A 24,106-nucleotide genomic window follows, 5' to 3' on the forward strand; every position below is an offset into this window, starting at 1 on the left:
CACGCGCTTCGCTCGGATGCTCAGTCTTGGCTTGGCAGCCATTCGAAATGGAGCTCCCGATAAACGTTACCGCCAGGTGCGAAGTGCGGGCAGTTATTCGATTTTGAACGCAAAAGGCGTTAAACCGGTTGAAATTTACCGCCTATTGACGGAAGTGTATGGACAGTCGTGCATGGATGTCAAAAACGTTCGCAAGTGGTGTAGAGAGTTTCCAGCCGGTCGTACTGAAATTCATGACGAAGAAAGGAGCGGGAGGCCGTCAATTGCCCACGAGACAATCGCGAAAGCTGAGTAACGAATACGAACTCAACAATCGCGAAAGTTGAGTAACTCAACTTTCGCGATTGTTGAGTTCGTATTCGTTGAGTTTCGCGAGTTTCGCGATTGTTGAGTTCGTAAAATGCGTAAAGATCGGAGGATCATCTGGATGCTCCTGAAGCTCCTCAACAGTTCCTGAAGGGCATGGCGGCAAGCTGGTATGACATGGGCATTTTAAAATTGCCACAGCGTCTACAAAAATGCATCGACCGAAATGGCGATTATGTTGAAAAATAAAGCATTCTTCAATCTTTAAAGTGATGTTGCAATTATAGAAAATAAACGGTTCTTTGTATATCTAAAAATATAGGAGACCTTTTTTTTTTTTGGGATTGCCCTCGTACGTTTCGACTTACTCCACGGGCAAATAGATATATCCATGCTTGCTTCTGGATTGCCTTCCCTTGGCCTTTGAGGTACAAATGACCAGCGAAATCTGAGCCTGTTACAAAAACCTTGGCATTAAGTACACGATGTTCAGGCAAGACAGTTAGTAAAGCCTCCATATTTGTTTTACTTTGTAACATTTACATTTTAAACATTGATTAAGAGCTGCTCAGATAGTATGACAACCAATAAAGTCCATTAATTTTCATTCAGAATTTTTCTCATTTCTGAGTACCAGGATGAGATGAGTTTAAATTTTCATAAAAAAATTAATCTGAAAACAACAGGATGGTTAGATTAGGTAAAACTTCTAGGTGTGGAAAATCTTTGTATTTTCTCGATGAGAAATCTTCGTTTTTAATTGTAAAACACCCTCTTCATCAATATAGGGGTGTAAACTCAATAATCTAGAATTATCCAAGCCAAGGAACTTTTCACTTTCAATTAGTTGCAGTAACTTGTTTTCAGCTGCTGTACATTCTTCGCAAGGCAAATCTCCTTGGATACGTTGATCTTTTGAATCTAACTCTTCTTGAATCGTAATATCCAACCCAACATACCCACTATGCGTATTCAAGAAATGTTTATAATACTGTTGCTTTGTGCATTAGCACTGAAGGCGGGTAATGAGTAAGTTTCCTCAAGCGTAGTTTTCTTTAAAGAATCATAAGTCAAAAAAATTAACTACGAAATCTTTATTTAATAAAATAGGAGAATTTTGCTTAACTTAAGCATAACAAAAAGTAATATTCTTCACAGACATTAAAACACTGAATTATCGAAAAGGAGATAACTTGCATACAAATATAAGTCATACATCTTCAAGCATACCTATTTTGACAATAAGAAAAAACAGGAACATACTTTGACACCGTACCTGAAAAGAGAAAGTACTAAACGAATTAGACCTTTGGCTGTGATATAAGTAGCTAGGGTGAAAATCGAATATACTGCATTGCACACGAACTTTACTTTCTCTCGCCAATATATATCTTGGCGCACTTTCGTTTCGTATGCCTTTCGAGTTTCATTATGCAAAATACCTAAATTTATGCTAACAAATACCTGTTTATATTTTCCACTTGAACGCTTATTAAAGATTTAACGCATTTTTTTCTCCGCTGAGATCTCTTGTTCATTTATTCAACTGCTAGGTTTTAGCCAAGACTCCGTACATTCTTTTAGCCACTGCGGACCTTCCCACTATCAGACTTTGCATCGAATGTTTTGCTCCACATTCTCGAGAAGGTAAATCAACATGATTCTGATCACCTCATATGTGCTTTCATAGGTCAGAGGAAGTCAGTTCTCATTTTTCTTACTCTTTTACGAGCGAAAACTGACCATTCTAGATCATGGGAGATCCAAGTAGTGACCGTGGTTGAGTCTGTCTAAAAGAAAGATTCTGTATATTCCATTTTAAGAGGTTCCATTATTGACTAATGCAGTTTAGCTCCAACTGTAGCTGCTAGCAGTTCCAATCTTGGTAGGGTAATCTTTTCATTGGACTAAACCTTGATCGGGCTTGTAGTAATTGTATTGATATGCCATACTTTAATTCACATCTGATAAATACTGCGGAAGCATACGCTAGCTGTATGGTGTCACAAGATATAAACTCGATTTAACCTCTCTCGCCAACCGTCTTGGTACCTTTATATTGGTCTTTCGTTAACTTGAAAATTTCTTCCTTTCCATCATTTTTCACTTCACCATTTCACGTTTCCTTTGTTTTCCAGGTAGGGCATGTGAACTTCATAGGACCAAAAAGTCAATTAAGAACCAACGAGATTTTCTCTCAGTCAGCACTTCATCGTCTTTATATCCCAAGGCTTCTGGATTAATCTGTAGATAATCAGCTTTTCTATCCTGCAAGAGTCCCAAAACGTTTGACTTGCTGGTTTCACGTACACAAGTTTATGAACAACTGTGCTCCCAAACTCTCAAATAAAATTGTGCTTGTTCCGTAATCTCAGTTACTTCTTTTACAAATCCTTCAAATTCGGGTTTGTCTTCTATTATGGTAAAGCCTACTATTATCGTTACCAATATAAAAACTACCTTTCAGTTTCTATATAGTGGAATGTGACTAATGTCTTTCATTTTTTTTCAATATGCTTACATTCCTTTGATAAGGGATAATTAATCACTACTCCTAGCAGAATAGGGCTCCTAGTAGAACAGGGCTACATCATGGGAGATCCAAGTAGTGACCATGGTTGAGTCTGTCTAAAAGACTTTTCGATTATTGGGCAAAAACGTTTCGATTATGACGCAAAATTTGCAAACTTCCATATGTGCTTCTAACATTGTATCCATTAATCTGACTGTGCAAGTTTTGAAATTTTGATTTCATTTCGATAATATCATCGGTATCCTCTTTCTTACGTCTTCATATATCTCAATTCGGGTGAATGAGCTTGCCAGTTTTCTCAATTTGATCAACTTTTCCAAATTTACAAATAATGACCTGTCCAAACTATTTTGGAATCTATATATTCAAACTCTACCGAATAATGTTATGTGGTAAAAAAAAATATTGTTCGTAACAATCATAAAAGCATTAATTTATTTGCAGAAAATGAAGCTTCGTTAGAAGTTACGCTTTCATATACCGCTACTTCGGGTGAGAAGAACACACTGTTCCCAATTCGCTGCAGTTGAGTGTTGGCATCAAAAGATATGGCTCACTAGTAGCCTCCTCTCAAATCACTTTATCTTCTCATGGGCACTGAGAGTAAAAAAAAATTCCCTTGTAGTCAGTGCTTCAGTTTATTTAGTTTTGAGAATGAATTGAATTTTTAGTTCACTGAATTTTGAGAAAGGCATATCTGTGTACTTACTCATATGTCATTAGCAAGAAGTGATGCAAAATCTCATTAATTTCATTCATAAATAGCGAGACATTTTTTGTAAGTCTAGGAAGACCATTTATGGTCAGCGCACCATAGTTTGAAAAACGCTGGTAAGATCAGTCGCGAATGTTGTTGTCATGCGTATTATCGTCTGTTAGTTAAGCATTTATTTATTTTAATATACGTACGTTGTGAAAGTGACCCAGATTTTGTTATAGGAATTTTAGAAAATACTGTTGATGGTAGAATTAAGAAACAAGATCAAGAGTAGAGAATCCCAGCTCCAAACCCAGCTACAATTTCTCAGCCAGTAGTGTTCAAAGAAAACGTTACATTGCCGAAATTACAGCTTAGACTGTTTGGCAATGATTTAAAAGAATGGCTATCCTTTTGGAACCAGTTTGAACATATGGATAAAGATAACGGTAAATAAAGACATATTGATAAAGATAATATTGCTCTTGAAAACAAAAGCCAATATTTAGTGCAAGCAATTGTAGTTGTTTCCCTGGAAGAGAGGTAGTGGAAAGTTTCCCTCTAAACCGGAGCGAATTACGCAAAAGCTGTAGATTGTTTATAGGTTCTAGTCGATACAGAAGACATTTTAATGGAAATATATGAAACATAGTTGTTGAAATTAATAATGTCTGCACAATCCAACCATAAATTATCACTGATATTCCTCTACGACAAAATTGAAACTTATTTGCGAACTCTTAAAACATTGGGAGTTACAACGGACAAATGTGCATATATTCTTTATCCAGTGCTGGAATGATGTTTTAATGAGGACTTTCTAAAACTTGGAATAGAAGCCCTTCTTCTAGTTCTGTAAAGGATGCGAACTTGACGTCATTTCTCAGTTGCAATGTAGAGAGAAAGGAAAGGATGTCTGGCAATATCGGATTTTGGTTTAACTAAACATGGAGATACGAAGATGTTCAGAGAAAAGATATATAATTTGGAACTCGAAAGAGGCAGAATTCTTACGGCATCCATGCTGCTGACATCCACAAAGAACAGAAAAGAATAAACTTAGGTGCATATTTTTCGAAGACAAGCATGATAATTCTGGTTGTTTTAATGCCCAAAAACTGGCACTAGAGCAAAGGCAGGAGGTGATAAAGGATAAGAGATGCTGTTTTGCTTGCCTTATTCCCGGAAAGTGTGACATGTTATTAAAATGTGCCATTGGTAGTAAAAACATGTTCCCTTGATGTGTGATTAAATGCGGATCTGCAACTAGCCTGGTCAGAAAAAGGAAAAAGAAATTTGTTCTGGAAAATATGTTAACTTTTCAAATGTTATAAGTTCATATTCTTTCAGACTTTTAAAGCGAACCTTATCTCTCGTGATAAAGAGAAAATAGCTCTGTGCTATGCTACAGTGGTTTACAAAAATCGTACATTTTAAGACATCGCAGAAGATATTTAATATCCTATAATTCGTCACAAGGCAATTAAACACTCCTTGTTTGGAAGTGTTTCTACTAAAGAAGATAAGCATGACTATTTAAAATAAAGCAACTAAATGGGAATTTCACTTGCAAATTTGAAATTTTGATCAAGGTATTACATGTGAAAGTGTACTATCAATAAGTAAAGGTTAGAGGAACTGAAAGACTTGAGTGTGTTTAAACTGATAGAAACCCTTCTCATAAACCCCTTCAAACCTTTAGTAGAGCAAGTATTATTGGTAAGCTTTTAATGGGAGGCCAGAAATATATTGTTACGTTTTACGGGTTCGTTTCTTTGGAGTAACTTGATAGAGAATCAAAGCACAATTTATTCGCCAGTAAGCACTATTATAATGGAAGTCTAAAGACACGTTACAGTCGTCGAAAAGCTACAATAAACAAGCTGAAACAATCAGCAACACAGTCTTCAGGCTATCAGGTTATAACGGTGAAAACAGTTTCACGACAAAGCTCTAAAGAACAGCGCCTGACTCAGTCAATCGCTTTCAAACTAATATCTGAACTCAAAACACTAATCTACACTAGTCCGCATACAGCCATAGTATATATAGCTTTAACCTACCTTCGAGAGTATTCGCGGGAAAACTGCTAAGAATGTGTTCTAGAATGTTCTCGCTCCATCTGCGGCATATGGCCAATTTTGTCGCCAAATGAGCAACCAACTTTTACGGCCAATGCTATTCGCACCAGTGGTATGATTAGCCGCTTAAGCTATTCGCACCACCATTAACCACGCATGCACATTGAATTGTCAGATCCGTAACGCATTCCACGTACGCGAACTGCCTGAATCTTTTTTTAAAAGGCGGGTTAATACCTTGGCATAGTTTATCATTTTTTAAGCGTTGGCGATTTTCAAAAGTTTAGAAAGGGAAATGGGTTCCTTTTCTTATAAAAAGAAGAAACACATTTCTTTTTATTAAAGTACATATAAAAAAGGGTAGATTTTTATGTTCGCAATGTTTATCGTTTTCCTGAACGGTTGGAATAGTTTAAATGACTGATTAGTGGGGGAGGGGGGGATCTTGTTTACATTTTTTGTACTTCTTAGAATACATTTAGCTTCAAAGATGTGTTTTGAGCATTCAAGACTTTAATTCATTCCCTTTGAAAATTTTCTTCCGAGAAGAGATAATAAAAATTAGACAGTGGATTTCTGTGTAGAAAATTTAGACATGAAATGACTTAAAAGCGATTAAATCAACTATTAAATGAATCATATAATACTGGTTATTAACAATTCTGTATACCTGCTTATTTTTTTTTATGGAAGTACTTGGCATTTCCAGGACACAAAAAGTACTTCAAAGAACTTTGAAATATTAGTACAATACATTAATAAATTAAATTAAAATAAATAATGGAATGTAATTTAAAAGACAGAAATAATTTAATGTAAGAGTTTTAGATTTAAAAATTTGCACATACAAAAGATTTATCAGATTTTATAAGGTTTTTATTTCATAAATAACTTTGATTTTGAATATGGCATTTTAACCTATAAACATGAGTGGATACTGAAAATGTGATGAATATATAAGAATATTATAATTTTCACTAAGTTTCTTATTGAATAATAAATTTTGACAGTCTAATGCTATAAGACTAGGATCTAAGTTTGCATAAAAATTTCTCTTAAATAAAAGAATTTAAGTAATTTCTGTAGTCTTTTTGTCAATACATTAAAGATTTTTTAACTAATTACACATCCTCTCTTGCAATTAGAACCATCATTAAATCCCTATTTTATCTAATCATTTCCTGAACATTATCATGTATATAGATTGACTTCGTCTTTGTAACTGATAATTATTATTTGCAAATTATTATCTTGCTGGTGAACCATTAACAACCCTTTCTATTGCTGAGTTAGGGTTAACAATCTTCGCTCTCGCTATCGCCTGCCCTGCGGAGATCGGCGTAAAATGCTGGTACCTGGGCTGATTGTGCGCATGCGCGAACGTAGGTGGTGTGACCGCAGTAGCTATTCGCACCGTCGGTGCGATTAGCCACTGCGGTCTTTTACCGTAACTGGGCATTTCGCAAAAATATTATCCTTAGGTTAATCCCATCTCAGATGGACATTAATGAGTAAATTCCACAATGGATATTATACGAGGAAACTTTGCAGTGACTGTAGCATCACATTTCTGAAGGAAATGGAAAAATAGCTTAGATCTGTGATATTCGTGGTGATCACATGTCATTATAATCAAGGTTCCCATGGAGGAGATGTTAAAACTGGAGGTAGACCTGAAAACTAAAGAACACTTCTTAGAAACAGTGAAATTTAATGGCGATAATTGTTACGAAAATTGTTTGCCATGGGCTGACAAATCTCTCTTGCCCAATAGTTTTAGCTTCACCCAGAAAAGACTTGAAACTGCAGAACCATCAGCCAAGTTGCACACGATCTTGTTATGATTATCATTCAAATAATTTTCTGGATTGGCTTGATGAAAGAGTCATTGAGGAGGTCCCTCCAAATGAAATGATTTTGTATGGAAACGGCTTACCTCATCGACCTGTCGTAGTTTGGTTTGGTTTATTTAATTATGGCAAAGCACTCACTAGACGGCTATCTTCCTAAGGGAAAGGATGCCTTTATGGAGGACGTTTTAATTAAAATGGGCTCGTCTACGCGTCACACATGAAGAAAATAATGAAAACGCCCTTGAAGCCAACTTGTTCACCGGAATTCGAATCCCGGATCGAAATACTAGTCATCAGAGACTCTACCACTCGACTGCTGATGAGTCCCGACTTGTCACAGAAGAAACCAACAGTTAAGCTCCCATCCGCCTAGTATTTGATTCGTCAGCAAAGCTGCAAAACAGTACTTCCTTGGACTAATATCTGCAGCTTGAGATAAATCTTATCGAACTAATTCGAGCCATTCTGCGGCGGTTTAGAGAGAAGTTTGGCGTCCAGGCAGACTTTTTACAAATAAGTGTTCGCAAAGAGGACAGAGATTTTTTGCAATTATTTTGGTGCGGGAATTTAGAAGAGAAAAAATAGAAAATGATTTACTATACAAAAATGTTTTCCATCTTGCCTCTGATACAGAATATCATACTTAAACTAGTTAAGATTTTAACGTTAAACCCTACAGAAGAGTTTCTATGTTGACAGTACTGAAACTAGTGTTTCACTGATTTGAAAGATTTTATTTCCTAATTCTGTCTCCTAATTTCAAAAGGCTGTTTTAATCTCAGACAATTGGATTATGCAGGCGACACAAAACTGAACATGGATGGCAAGAACCTATCTCATGCCTGAGGTGGAATCGTGACTTGCATTTTTTAGAGTTTAATATGAGTTGAAGAAAGGAATTACCTTGAGGAGATAAGTAAGCAAGTTATGCTGTCAGTAGCTTATAGATGTTTTGATCCAACTGACTATACCATTTCAGTTAAGTATTGCTCCAAGATAATGCTACAAAAGATTTGAAATGTGGTTGTGGAAATGGGACACAGAAATCACTGGTAATCTGAAAAAAAAAAAAAAAAAAAAAAAAAAAAAAAACCCTCTTGCAATGGTTTCAAAAACTGAAGATTCTAAATGAAATTCATATGTCAGATATATTAATATTACATCAGAAATTTGAAATATTGTAGAATTCACTTTTTCTGGGATGTTAGCAAAGGTGCCTATGCTTCTACATTAGTTTTAGACTAGAAGGAAAAAGTTTTGTTAAACCCTTACTGCTTGCTGCTAAATCCAGAGCAGCTTCTTTAAGAGGCGGAACAATACCACGTATGGAACTTTTAGTTGTCTTAGTGGGTACAAGATTGACAAATTCTATAGACGAAGCATTGAATTGGAAAGATGCGATATGTTCCCATGGATCTTATAAGAAATAGACCAACCCAAATGGGTTTTTTCCCTCGTCTGACGCGTTCCCGGCTGTCACCTTGATCACATCCGGAGGAGTAGGGACGACTTGCATAAATTTAACAGTGGTTGCCTATTGCAGCGTTTATAATTGTTAAGAAAAAGCTGGTTGTAGCGCCTCATTTCACAAATTAGAATTTCTCCTTATTTTTATTTTTGAAACCGAGATTGATTTTTAAAAATGTAGTATATTTATCAAGCATAATTAGCGTTCCAAATAATTATAAAGCTATTGCACGCTTTCAGGGCTGGATATTTTTTTAGCTTTTCCTATGCTGTAAGAAAATTTGTAACTACTTCTTGTAGAAAATAGTATTTTAAATCTGAAGTAATAGAAAATTTCAAACAAGCAGTTTTCTCTTGCAATTTTTATGCGTTTTATTGGTGTAAATAAGTAAAAAACACTAAAATATTTAAAAAAGAATTTTCGAAAGTTTTGTGTAAAATACTAAATTGTGCTGCTTTTTTAAAATTATAGATGAGTGTTATAGCACAATTTCTGTAAAGGAATTTTATTTCAATTATATTTCATAATACATCACAGTGATAAATACTTTTGACTCCTTAAAAATGTTTATACATTTAATTCTAATATAAAAATTATATTTAACCGTAATAATTAATTTTGCTTGCATTTTATACTGGTTATTTTTTAAAATTTATTTTTAGTTCTGCATAAGATTTTTTTATTTATTGCTAATTTAATTTATTAGCCCAAAGGGGCGGTAGCCTAGAAAGGCTGTTAGTTTCGAAGCGGCATTTTGCGCTGTTTTACTGTAAATGTCTGTGCCTCCTTGCAAATTATTTGGTTAATCTTTGGATTCTGGTAACTTGGCGATTTTTTGGAGAAAATTCGGCGGCCAACCCTGCTACAGCAACTTGCTAGTTTTTGTTTGGACGCCATTTTGTTTTCACGAAGTAAAGGCATATATATATATATATATATATATATTTTCCCCACACCTCAACATTTTTTTCTAACAATCTGCTAGCCAAATTACGCTTATGCTAGAACTTTTATGGAACAAAAGTGCTTAATCGTGACGAAGATTAGGTGCGAAATTGGGACAAAGTGCATAATCGCCCACTGCTTGCCGCGTTTTTAAGAATTGCACATACACGGTATCATCTATGTACACGTCGACCTATTTTCACTTAAAAAAAATCCCAGAATTGCACAAAAATGGCATTGCCCACACTCTTGACTTTATCCATGTACACTGCTAAAGTCCTAGCTAGTAACCTTTATCACCTTGCCAAAATGTCGCCAAACTACCTGTTACCATATTCCAAAGATTAGCCAATTGTTGTTACCAAATATTATCGCCCTGTATTATATTTAAAGAAATTAAATAATGAAGAATCTGCATGAATACATGTATGTTTCTCGCACTGTGACAAAAACGACGGTATCTAGAGCCATCAAATTTTGAATAATGTAATCCTCCACCCGAACATGGGCATCTGGACGGCCGAATTTCGAATTTGTTTTAATCTATTTCATATTTTGCAAAACTAACAAATTTTTGATTAACAAACTCAACGAGTTCAAAGCGAGCAATCGTAACACTGTACGGAAAATAACAATTTTATCTCGAGTGCGGAAATTCTAAAGATATGCTCTTTTCAAATGTATGTGGTTCACGCGCGAAGAACATAATATTCAATAAATATAGGTAACGCACAAAAAGTTAAAAAAAGATTCTTTTTGGGCGTAATATAAAATCTGAGTGCTTCTAGATTTTATTTTACATTTTTTCCCCCATCATTACACTCAGAAAATTTTATGCTCCAAATTTTATAAATTACTAAAATAAATAATCCACTTTAATGTTAATAATTTAATGATGATATAATCAAATAAATGATCGTTTTGTAATGTTATTATAGTTTTGAAAATCACTGCCGGAAAATGTTCATTAATTTTTTAAAAAAAAAATTATCAGATCTTGTTTAATTTTACCTTATTTATTTCAAAGCATCACGTACTATCAGTCTTATTTAATTTTACTTTATTTGTAAGCAAAATTAAGTTAATAAATTTTGTGCTTAGAGTTTTTACCGTTTCAACAAAGTAAAGATATTTGTACAAGAATTACGGGTGAAAAAAATGCGCGAAATGCAGTAAAAAGTGCTCTAATAAGATATATTAAATCCTATTTGAAAAAACTGTGACTTTCATAATCTCACCTCTATACAACGTATCACATTTCATAAAAACAGTTATGTGATACAAATGTCATAGGTTTCAGTGTTAAAGTAAACCATATCGTCCCTACTCTTTCTTGCGGACATGTCGGTGACGTGCGCCCCGCGCACTGGGATAGTCTATCTCTTATAAGGTCCATGTATATTATTACTACAGTGGTTCAACTACTGTGTACTGGCATGAATAGTTAGAGAATAGAACTAATCTGAAATCAAGTACAAGAAATACGAAGAGTAGCTTTTCCTTTCATATATAATCATGTAGCTGGTGAACCGAATCCTGCCAACTTGTCATTTAGCAGCTGTACAGCAACACATTTTTGTCATTCAAATGGGAAAGGACCCACAATGATTGACACTCTACTGAGATTTGGAAATGTGGAAGCATTTTGAATGAAGCCATTAAAGAGAAAAAGCTAGAAAAGACGAAATTAAAATCTGCAAATTTAAGATCTTTAGCTAACATTAAAAATATTGATTGTTCAGTGTAACAGGTATGTGTGTGTGTGTGTGTGTGTGTGTGTATGTGATTATGGCAAAGCCTCGAGGGCTATCTGCCTAAGAGGACGGATGCCTTCGTGGAGAACTAAGGGAAACTGCCTCGTATGCACGTTACACATGTTGAAAACCACGAAAACGCCCATGCAGCCAGCCCGTTCTGGGGATTCGAACCTCGGACAGAACTACTAGTGTTCAGCGACTTTACGGCTCGGACACTGGTGGGCCCAGTGTAACAGCATTTATTGGTAATTCTTTAAATACACACTAACAATTTGATTAGTGGGTTGGAACAATGGTCTCTGCAGAAAAGAAAAAAAAAATTAGAGGAACTCACTACTTCCGAATTTCAAAAAGCAGAGCTGAAATTAGTACGAAAGATTCAGTGAGAGTCTTTCAGAGGAGAAGAGGATAAAAGATTTAAACATTTAGTTGCTTACCTAGATGAACCCCCAGGCAGTCGTTTATTGTACTGACTCAGATTGTACCTTGGAAGTATCAGCACCGGGGGATAAAAATACGAGCCTGCCGGTTTCCCGTAGCCTGTAGGTTAGGTAGTACTTCATTAACTCTACTGTTCCACATACCAAGGTGGTATAAGCCCTGTGTTAGTCATAGTGCGGGCATCAGGTACCTCCGTAGTACTGGTGTGTAGCATTTTGACGATCAAGTCTCCAGGCAATGTTCATTGGCGGGTTGTCATGTTGTTCCCGCCAATGTTCAGAGACCAGGGAGTGGTGACTCCTCGGGCCTTGGTTGGTGGTGTGATTTGTGATGTTTTAAAACCCAGGATTCCGGTGTGGCACCCAAAAGCCCGGCAGGCTCAGTTGATTTCATCTACAAGGGTGGCGTTTTGGTTGGATTACCCTCACCCTGCTTAATATGGGGTTTTTCGGGATCAGCTGTGCATTCTGTAGAGTTTTCACTCACTAATTGCATTCTAAAAGCAGAAAAGTAAATTATATTGATAATAAGGACTCAGTTGACAATGGAAGTATTCCGAAATCTAAAGTGAAAATATCTAGATCAGGTAGATAGATAAAGATTCCTCACAAAATGGATTTGTAAAAGGTAGACTTCAGATTATTTATCCTATATGTTGTTGCGACTTTTGTCATTTTTTAATATCTGTTGCTACGTATTGTATATTTGTATTCAACGTGATAGACTGATACATAATGTACAGCGTTCTGATTGTTATGTATTATTAAAGGCTAGGATCTTATCTTCTGCTTGTTATGTATTATTAAAGGCTAGGATCTTATCTTCTGCTTGTTATGTATTATTAAAGGCTAGGATCTTATCTTCTGCTTGTTAAGTATTTGGTACTTTTCCGTTTCGCCGGCGCAAATCTCGCCAAGCAGACTTTGTTGGCGACAACATACAGTATACACATAAAAAATGTTAATTCTAAGAATTTTTTTTAATTTTGAAGGCAAAACATTTTAATATGGTTTAAAATTTTGTAAAAAGCCAATAAATAAAGACAATAAATTTGTAAAAAGACATTAATTTAAGAATTTACTATGATTTCATGGTTCAAAATCCTTATTCGCCGGTTCGTATCACATGACCCCAAGTGATCTCATCTCACGTAAACTACGCTACTAAAATCTAATTCTCTCAGTAATTATCTACATTAATTTCAAGTTAAATCTTAATTTGGAATACAAGTTTAAATGCAAGAATTATTTCAATTCGTACGAATAGCTTACTCAGAAATTATGTAAAACCGCAGTGCTTTACTTCGCTAGTGCATTCTCATTAGAATTGATGAATTTAACACTTGATTTCGCCTTCGGATGAGCGGTGCAATTGCGTTCTAATTGACTTAATTACCGTGAATTGTCTTAGGGGATAAAATTTAAATATCGTGTAAAAATTCTATATTATTGTATGCCAGTATTGAAAGAAACAATCTGATAAGAAATGGCTTCAACTTGTTTTGAAACCGTTGAAACTGAGGCGTAAAAGGTTACCAGCGAAGATATTCCGTCTGGCATCAGTTAAACCATTATTGGCGACTTTATCGTTTGCGCCGGCAAAACGGAAAAGTACCAAGTATTTATTTATTTTAATATAAGTACATTAGCTTTACATAAATACAAACGATTTGCTATTAGTACAATTAGTGAGTGGCAACAATATATACTTTTAGTTTAGTGTTGTTCTATAAAGAATATTTTTGAAAACGTTATGTATTTGAATAAGAGATGACTGGCTTGATAGAATTACGTGGCATAAATAAAAACGTTTTGATTTGAGACTCTTGGATGTATAATGTTTATTAAAGCCTTTGGTGAGCCGGAGGCTCCAAGATAGACAGTTTAGCAGAAAATTCAATTAATTAGTTTTAACCTTTTGGAATGTTTTATTGGTAAGAACTGCAAACAATATGTATTGAAGAAACAATAGTACGTTGTGCATTTTTAATTACTGAAATTTATTTCAACAGGTATTTTCAAGGTATCTCCAGTTTTGCGGAATCGGACTGCGAAATGCTGAACTATACGAACGATCCGAACTCGTAAATAAAAGAAATCAAGTGAGTATGTTTCCCGTTACATATGGTTATTGTAATTGGTCTTTTAAATATATTTGATCCATAGTTCTACAAAAATTATAGCAAATATAAGCCTGTAATTAATAATAATATTATTTGCTTGTGTATAGTGCCGAATTTAGACTTGATTTTTAAGGCCCTAAGCTAGTTGAGATATGGGGCGCTTTATAAGTCTATATACGTCAGTGCCAAATATGATTTTAGGATACCTAGAGGATTTTTTTTGGGGGGACCCCAAGAAATCGGCGGCCCTAAGCTATAGCTTTTGTAGCTTATACGTAACTCCTGCATAGCTTGTATATGGAAGTGTGATGTCAACCAAAGCTAGCTTTAATGCCAACCAGCAAAACACGTAGGGGGCGCTAGCTCTCAGTGAGAGAAGCGGCAAAACTTCAGTTGCATTTCCATTTGCATACTAAGTTAATTAATGTATTGTAATGGTTATTAAGACTGTATTTATCTGATTGCTGAAACAAACAAGGAAGATATCTTCTTAGCAATTAATATATTCTATGTCAATATCAATTTTATTTTTTCCAGTGGCAAAATATTAGGTTTTGAATACTTCATTTTACATGCACAAACACTGTGCTAAAAAAATTGCACCATTAAGTATCTGTTGATGTTGATCATAGATTTATGCTTCCAGTGTAAAAAATGAGTTAACTAAAGTTGAGCTTTAGACTACAACAGTTTTGGTTGTAACACCGTTTAGTAAAACTGGATAGAATTTTTAAATTTTCATGTAGCATTCATAAGGAGAAAAGTCAGGAAATTTTTATTTACACAAATAGTCAAACTGAAAGCACTTAGTCTTCATATGGCAAAAATTTACCTGCTATTTTTTAATTAAAGTTCTGAGAAACTGAGGAAATAAGAATAAAGACGGCTAGGATATATATTTTCTTCAAGTACATACTTTTTAAAGATGTTTTTTTTAAGTCATCAAAATATAAGTATTTAAGCATGGTTTTCAAAGTCCCATTTATACAAAGGGGGAAGTAATTTTTTTAAAACCAAGTATACTTTTTAGAAGATCCTTGAAGTAGATAATAAAGTGAGGAACAGCTTTCTATGTAGAAGAACCTAATAAAAATGAGTTTTGTTTAAAAATATTTTTATTAAAATATGACCAAATTGTTATAGGCTGAAAATCTTTCTCATGTGATTAATTTCTTGAATCTGCAAGCCCATGTGCCCTAATTAGAATTAGGCATTCAAGAGATGTTTAGTCATGAAAACCTTGTTAAATTGCATCATATATATATATATATTCAAAATAAAGTAATTATATATATACATATATGCATATGTATGGCTAATCTTCCATATAATACAATAACCAAAAGTAAAGCTCAAAACCAGTACCCAATTATACACTGTGAGCTACAATAACCTGTGGCAACATGAATAAATTATAGGGAAAATTAAAATTCGAAACATATTCATCTTAATTTTTGCCTTAATGTTATTGCATTTTGCACTTGCAGTATTTTGATTTTCAAAACTAAACTTATTTTCTTATTTTTACACAATATGTTAATCCTTTATACACAATATTTTATTACATTTATTGCTTTTGCAATGACTTACTTATTACCAGCTCTTTATTCCAAGCTGAATATCTAATTGAATTAAAATTTTTGTAATAATTTATGTATGTTCATATGTATGCTTATTTATCCACATGATTATTAAAATAAAGAAAACACTAAGTATTTCTATGAAATGCATGTAATACTGCTTGAATTCAACAAAACTATCAGGTTATGTGGCAGGAGATATAGGCAGTTGTGTGCTGGGCTCAGTGAGGTGCTAAATATATCAAAAATTAATTTGAGTCAGCTATTATTAATCTAATATCATATTTATAATATTTAATTTTGAATTTCCCTGTTACTGGAACTGTTGAGAGGACTTTCGAGTACCTAATGCCACATATATTACTATTTTACAACTATACTATATTACCACATATTTACTTACAATCCTACAAGCCATTTTTGGAATTCAAACTCATGCCCAATGCCAATAAACAGTACTAACCACTATAGTGATCAGTGTGGCTGAATATAAATTTATCCACTTTATTATGTTTATGATTGATATGATTTATTATATTCCTGTTTGATGGGAGTTACACTTACATAGTTGTCTATTTCATTATTAATATTATTCATTCTTATCATTAATCCAAATAAGTAATTCTGTTTAATACTGAAAATAAAGTATCAGTGAACTTCACATGGTCTGTTGTGCATTCTTCATACTTTCAGTTTTAAATTAATTTTTTGAAAACTTACAGAAAATTGCGTATAATTAAAACTTAAAGAAAAATACTGCAACCAGATCTTTGTACACTGTTTCCAGTTTAACTTTCAAAATGTTTTAAACCGTTATAATAGGCCTACCAATTTTATTATGAAATAACAAATTGATTGAGTTAAATTTACTGAATCTCATTGCTATCAGTTTAGTATTATTATTTATCTTCGGCATGTGTGTGTGGGGGGGAGGGAATGATAAATAAATACAAATTGCTGTGTGAAAGTTTCAGATTATAGTCTGAAGTTTTGAAGAAGAATTTACCTTTTAAAATTTACTAAAATATTTAAAATAATTAAAAAATATACAGTCATAAAATTAAATCTGATTTTATTTATTTTTTCCCACTAGTTTCTAGGTAAACAGCTGAAACAGTTGTATGCTAGATAATTGTAATAAGTCTCTACAAGTTTAAGAATCAATTCACATAAAATCCAAGTATAAAATACTGCAAAGTCATTAAAATGAGACTGCCATACAGTAAGGGAAACTTGCTGTGATTCTATCATATACTATTCCAGTCTTCAAGCCAGAGCTATATATTTTTATTTATTAATTAATTAATTTTTTGTCAAGGAAAAGAAACATTCAAGTCAGAAAGGGAGATTTTTTTCACTTATAAGCATGACACTCAAAACAAGTATATTGTGGAAGTGAAGTGACAAAAATTTCTAGTTTGCTAAAACAAGAAATTTTTACAATAAAACTTTAATTGCAGCAAAAGTTTTTGAAGTGATAAAAATCTACAGCAATTCATTGCAAATTATATGATATGCTTTGAATTAATATGCAATGACTTTTATACATTTTTGCTTTCAGTTTAAAAATAGTTTTTATAATTTTTTTGCTTTCATATTACTATTAAAATTTATGCTTGTGTATCTGTCATTTATATTCATTAGAGTTCCTGAAAAGTGTATTTCATTTGAAGTAACATTTGAAGTATATTTCATTTGAAGTAACATTTGAAGTAATATGTAATAAAATTTTTCATTAAATGAATTTTTTCTTGTTGATTGTTATTGCTTACGACTTCTGAATGTTGAATAAAAATTGTAGCTGAAGAGAAGTGGTTAGCAATTTTGATGGAACTGTTATTGAAATCCCCAGGTTTTTTAATTCCCTTTGAAGCAAACCTTTTTAAATAACTGAATAAAAGCCATTACAGATTTTTGAATTATGCTTCATGTAAATTAAAGGTACTTCTGGATTTGGCACGGATGGTATTTGAAGAACAAAGTACAATTGAACACATTGTATACCGAATCATGACTCATACTCAGTCGTTACTGCAATGTGAGAGATGTCAAGTACTTCTGGTTGATGAAAACACAAAGGTAAAATATTAACTTAATTTTATGAAAGCAGATTCTTTTCTCCTCACTTTATGATTGAAAATTTCATTGATGTTTTATTAGACATTTTCAAGAGTGTTTGATCTGGATGTAAATGATATGAATGCAGAAAATGCAGATAATAGAAAAAGGTAATGTTTAACATTATTTATCTCTAATTTTTTTCTTTGACTAAGCTTAAATATTACAAACCACTCATCAAGTTGAATTTTGAGTCATACTTGTTCTTATAGTTAAAAAATACACATCACATATTTCTTTAAAATATTAGAAAAATAAAAATGATTATTGTTATTTTTTGGTTGCTTTTATATATGTGCATATTTTTTGTTTTCTATAAACCAGTGTTTTATTTTGTATTTATTTCCTGGCATAGTTTCTTCATTCAAGTTTTTATCCAATTTGTGTAATTAGTATGGAAGGGAGGAGGCTTAATTTTTTTTTTTTTTTTTTTTTTTTTTTTTGTTGTTGTTACTTGAGGTTTATTTGGAAATGTACTAAGCACTAAGATAATTTAGTGGTGATCCCAGTGTGTATTACTTCAATTTTCGTTGGTGGATGCTGCATACCTCTTGCCTGCAGTATATATATATGGTGATTCTAATCTGCTTTTACAAATTAAGAAGGGTGATAGTACCCATTCAGTTGAACAATAGTTACCATAGAACATAGGGTCGCATTCCACTCTGAGAGGCAGAAAAGAGGAAAGTAGAAACGCATTGAGGAAGAACAAGGAGACTATCTCCTAAGACTATCAAGAATTAACCATATGTAAATTTGCACTGAGAAGACTCTTAGCTGGTACTGGAGAGAGCCAATCAGAGCAATCAGTGTCCTTGAAAATGGCACAACATCATTGCTTCAAGTATTACCTTGGTAACACTGAACTTTGAATTCATTGCTTCAAGTATTACCTTACGAGGAATTGGCAGATATTCACCTCACATATGGTGATGCAAAAGGGGATGAACGCAAAGCATGAAGATTATACAAGCAGCGGTTTCCAACTCGTCAGATTGCAAGTCATACAGCCTTTTCGAGTGTTGATCGAAGACTGCGAGAAACCGTTTCTTTTGCCATCTCAAAAAGAAATGCAGGATGCTCGTGAAATGCATGAACGCCAGAAATCTAAGAGCAAGTTGTCGGCATTTTGATTGTGGACTTGCTGTGACTTTTTCACTAAATAATAAATCTGATTTTGTAACTTTTCATCTCTTTTATTTGCTTTCCCAAGACTGTTTAAGTTTAGGTTGGAATATTATTCCTCTTTTCTGCCTGTTAGAGTGGAATGCAACCTTTTGTTTTATGGTAATTATCGCTCATCTAGATGTGTACTATCACCCCTCTTAATTTGTAAAAACAATTTAGAATCACCCTGAATATAACTTCAAAATAAGAGAAAAGAATGACCAGAGAGCTCATATAGGATGGTATCATTAATCCACTGAACTTTGAATTCTTTGCTGCTGTATCAGTAACTCCATATCTTATCCATTCACTGTTGAGATCTAAAGAAATGACTTGTTGTTTTTCCTTTAGGCACTGAAGATTAAATTTACATTTGCAAAATAGAGACAAAGGTACTTACATATTAACCTAACCACGCTAGCAGAAGTTGCCAAACTTTCAGAATGCATCAAACTCATTGTGCAACCATACGTATAATCATTCTTCCAGCCACCATGCTCATAGCAATTCTTCAATCAAGCAGTACTGCCATTTTTGTATGGATTCTTTTTTTGTTGTAGTCCAAGTCCCAATGTTTTTTTAAGCAACTTGTTAAAACTTAGTTTTAAAATAAGAGCTTTTGTAATTTGTTAGCAGTGGAAGAAACTTCAGTAAAATTTCTGCAGGAGTACAGAGTTTTGGTGAACATTTTCTAAAGGGAGCAATAAGGAAATGCATTTTCTAGATATGTGCTGTTGTTGAGGTTTCATGAAGTCAGTCTCCATAATTCTGATATTTTTAAGCGAAAGTAAATCACTGTATAATTTGAGTGAAGAATAGCACAAAAACATTACAGAAGGATTTGAATAAGAATGTGTTTTATTTTTTTTAATGTATTGCATAATCCGTGATTAATTATTAAAATTTTTATTTTAAATTGCTAAAGTAGGTTTTCTTTCTGTATATTGATAATATTTACATTCTTACTATAAATATTGATAGTTTGGGAATCTTTCTAAAAAAGATCCACAAAACCATCAACTTGCACCTGATAGGTAACTTTTACCTTTTCATGTGTAGAAAATTGCCAAATGTGCTAAGGTGGTTGCTTTAATACGTAAGTATCGAGACATACATTTATTGGCAAATTGATGCATACATTATCTATTGTTTTTATATGTAACTCTAAAATACCATTTTTTTATGTATGTAAATTATTTTTTATCTTTTTTTCATATTCTGTCAAATATAAATTATGATAATAAAATTTGCAAAATTTTAATCTCATTTTAAATCATGTTCCACCAGATTTTTCTCTTACTTATGAATTTAAATTTTTGAAATTTTCTTCTTTAAATTTTACAGTCCTTTTGAAGGTCGATTTCCTATAAATGTTGGAATCACTGGTTATGTTGCTACAACTGGAGAGGTAATAAGAATGATCCATTTTTCATTTTATCTAAAAATAAATAAAATAAAAAATTTTGTATTACATATATATGTATATAACATCTTCATTTTAAAAAATTTTGCAGACATTAAATATCCCAGATGTGCATCAAGATGAGAGATTTGATCCTTCAGTAAGTATATATGAGTAGTTCTTGACTTAAATAAAATGCAGTCTCAATAGTAAACAAAATTATACTTGAGTTCAGCATTAATTACAAAGGCTCTCTACATATCTTTCTTCGTGAGAAAATTTCATATATTGAATGCTCTTGAAATTCTTGAATCTTTATAGTTGAAATTAATGTGATGTTAAGAATAAATTTATTTGCTTTTAAAATATTGTATTTACTTAATTTTTTACATTGCATTTATGTTGTTAAATATTACATTTTGAAAAATATTTTTGTCTGACTGGTTGAAAAAATCAGAACTGCACTTGAATTTTATTGGTTAGTGAAAAACAAACTAAATTTTATAACTTTTCATATTTGTTCTATATTTATATTGTTTATGAAATTACTGTAATATTAAAACTTATATAAAATGAGGAATTTTGTCTAATAATGTAACATGTTTCCCCTTAATTAAGGTTGATGAAGATAGCACATTTCGTCATTATTCAGTTTTGTGCATGCCAATCAGAAATGCTTCAACAAAAATTGTTGGTGTTAGTCAACTCATTAACAAACTTAATGGAACTCCTTTTAACAAAAATGATGAGCATTTATTTGAGGTAAAGTTTAAGCACATTTATTAATTTTCCTCCCAGCCAAATGTATCTTTTACAAATGTATATGTTGTTATAAATTCATGTAAATATTTGTTTAGATTAATTTTTTTATTATTATATTGATTTTTCTGTATTAGTGTCTGATTTTGTGTTTTTATAAACTTCCATCGATTTTTTTGGCTAGTGAATGAGTGAAGCCAATCAGACTATTTGATTAAGTTAATGATTATTAACTTAATCAAATAACTTAATCACTATTTGATTAATTTTTGCTGCTTTATCATAAATTTTGTCATCTGATTTACAATATCTGTATCTTCAAAGCATTTTTGTCTTCAGTTTTTGATGCATAACTTGAGCTCTGGAAGTGAAATTAAACATTTGTCCCTGTTTATGAAGTATTCTGCTGCAATATGTGAAACTGGAGTTGTTTTGTGCTTTATATTGGTGTGAGTGTATTAACTTTGAAACTTCAATAAAAGTCTTTTTTTTTTTTTTTTTTTTTTTTTTTTTTGTCATTGAACTGTTCATTCAAAAAATTTCAGCATAAACTTTTAGAGTATAATAATAATTTTTTTTTTAAAATTTATTAATGTAAAAAAAGGAAAAAAAAAAGGTTTTGTATATGATGAAGTATGTACTATAGTTTAAATTTAATGATTGTTCAGGTAATATTTGAGTTGTTTATATAAATATATGATGTAAATAAATTTCTTTAAACCACTGTTAATAAAATGCTTGCAAAAGGGTTGTGGAAACTTCAATAAAATAGTTCTGTATCATTCAAGAACGTAACTTCAAAATTATTTTGATGATTTTAGCACTGAATTCCCCCCCCCAGAAATGAAAGGCATATTATGATGAATAGATAACACTAAACTGTTAAAAAATGATATTTTTTATTAGGTTTTGTCACAAATTTGAATTTTTTACAAACATTAAATATCTGCTTAAAGCACTGAATGGCTTCAAATTCTGTGGTCATTTGTATATTAAACAGTGGAAAGCTCACTTGAAATCCTTTATTTTTTTGTACTTTCTAATCCTGATTTTCTTTCTTATATTATTTAGTGAACAAAATGCTAATTTGGTAAAATATAAATAAAATAGCTCATTGTTCACTGGTCAAGGTTTATATTGATGTTTAAATTTTATTTTGCTAATTAAATTGGTAATCTTTAATTTTTTTCATGATATATAACAGGGATGGTCAAATTGCGGCTCGCGAGCCTGATATGGCTCTTGCAGGCAATTTGTGCGGCTCGTGCATATAAAATATATGTATGAAATATGATGTAATGTATTTTGCAGTAATTTACAAAACAGACAATCTTCTTAGTAGAACATAAATTTTATTTTTAGTTCTCGGTGATAGACAAATTTTATACAATTCTTAAGTGGCAAAATTTTAATACTACTCCTAGCTGGCAAAATCTTCAGAATACAAAATCTTTTTAAAACAATATCTCTCGTTGCTGAGTAATGGTTTGATACAAATATGGCGTTGCCACTTCAACAATAATTATATTTATTTATTAAATAACAAGATATTACAACCTCTCCCCCCTCCAGATAAACTTTAATTTATATTTTTATAAATTAAAGTTTACGTTTTTTTTTCTTTTTTTTTTTTCTTTTTTTCAAAATAACAATATTAGCACAATACAGAATTGAAATACAAGATATAACATAATAAGATACACTGAGGAAGAGAGGAAGGAACAAAATATTTTTTTTATCTATATAGGGAAACAAATTATTTAATCAGGCCAGGGAGTACGACTTAATGCGTCTACATTTTTATGGTTTTTACCACTTCGATGAACGATCGTGTAATTGTAGGGTTGTAATACTAGTGCCCATCTCATAAGTCGTGGATTTAGACTCACATTATTTTTGAGCCAAACTAAGGGATTATGATCGGTCATGATGAGGAATTTAGTATGCCCGTCTAAATAACATTGTTTCTTTACAGCAAATATTATGGTGGCGCATTCCTTTTCTGTGGTAGAGTACTTTTTTTCAGTTTCTGTAAACTTCTTACTGAGGTATAATATTGGATGTTCATTGTCTCGTTCACCTTTTTGAGCTACAATGACACCCATACCAGAGTCTGAAACATCAGTTTGCAAAATAAACTCCTTATTGAAATCAGGTGAGTGTGACAGAGGCTTTTGTGGCAGTTTTTCTTCTTCAACAACTTGCTCTTGTCTATTTAGTTTCTTTAAAAACTTCTCCTTGACTTGCATCTCAACTCCAGAACTTGGCAATTCATCTGGAACTTTTAACTGAGAATCGTTTAATTTTGTCAGTTCTTTCTTTTCAGATAGTTTTTGCTTGTTGCGTGATGAACTTTTGTTCTTATCTGTTACTTGCATTCTCGTTGAATGTGGCAACTTTGAGTATCCTCTATCATGTTTATGCCTCTTTGCTAAGTTTTCTGACGTGAGCTTATATTCTGAATGTATTTTTAATTTCTCAGCTTTAGAAGCACCTTCATGAGTTCTTTTATAAGAATTTCTTTGATCTGCTGCTAACGAACTGTCAAACACATCTTTGCTTTTTGGAGAAGAAGGAACTGGGGAACTTGTAGAGGAATAATCATACACATGATCCATAGAATGTTCTTTGAAATCAGGGGAAGTACGCTTTTTTATTTGATCAACAGCATGAGATCTTTTAGCTGTTCAAAAGTTTTAATGTTTAATCCGTTAAGCCATCCTTCTAAATAATTTTTTAATTCATAGTAGAAATCATACCAAGTACTTTCAGTAGATTTTGGTGTTTGTTAAATAGTTGTCGAAATTTTTCTGCAGTCAATTTAAATCGTTGTAACAGTAAAGTTTTTACATATTCATACTTTTTCGCTTCCTCTTC

The 24,106-nt window shown here is 32.6% G+C and overlaps 1 protein-coding gene across 8 annotated transcripts in view; it reads left to right on the forward strand.

Annotated features, from left to right (window-relative positions):
- Pde11 (Phosphodiesterase 11) overlaps positions 1 to 24,106 on the forward strand; it is a 589,461-nt gene that overhangs the window by 495,242 nt on the left and 70,113 nt on the right. For all 8 annotated transcript variants that reach the window (XM_085820851.1, XM_085820848.1, XM_085820847.1 and 5 more), the window contains 6 exons: positions 14,093 to 14,182; positions 17,725 to 17,862; positions 17,944 to 18,011; positions 20,413 to 20,476; positions 20,583 to 20,630; positions 21,089 to 21,232. In XM_085820851.1, coding sequence (XP_085676977.1) covers positions 14,093 to 14,182; positions 17,725 to 17,862; positions 17,944 to 18,011; positions 20,413 to 20,476; positions 20,583 to 20,630; positions 21,089 to 21,232 — 552 coding nt within the window. The remainder of the gene's footprint in view (positions 1 to 14,092; positions 14,183 to 17,724; positions 17,863 to 17,943; positions 18,012 to 20,412; positions 20,477 to 20,582; positions 20,631 to 21,088; positions 21,233 to 24,106) is intronic.

Source organism: Stegodyphus dumicola, chromosome 7, assembly GCF_044657685.1.
Source record: "Stegodyphus dumicola isolate Sdum_Otavi_A_Nest chromosome 7, ASM4465768v1".
Classification (NCBI taxonomy): Eukaryota; Metazoa; Arthropoda; class Arachnida; order Araneae; family Eresidae; genus Stegodyphus; species Stegodyphus dumicola.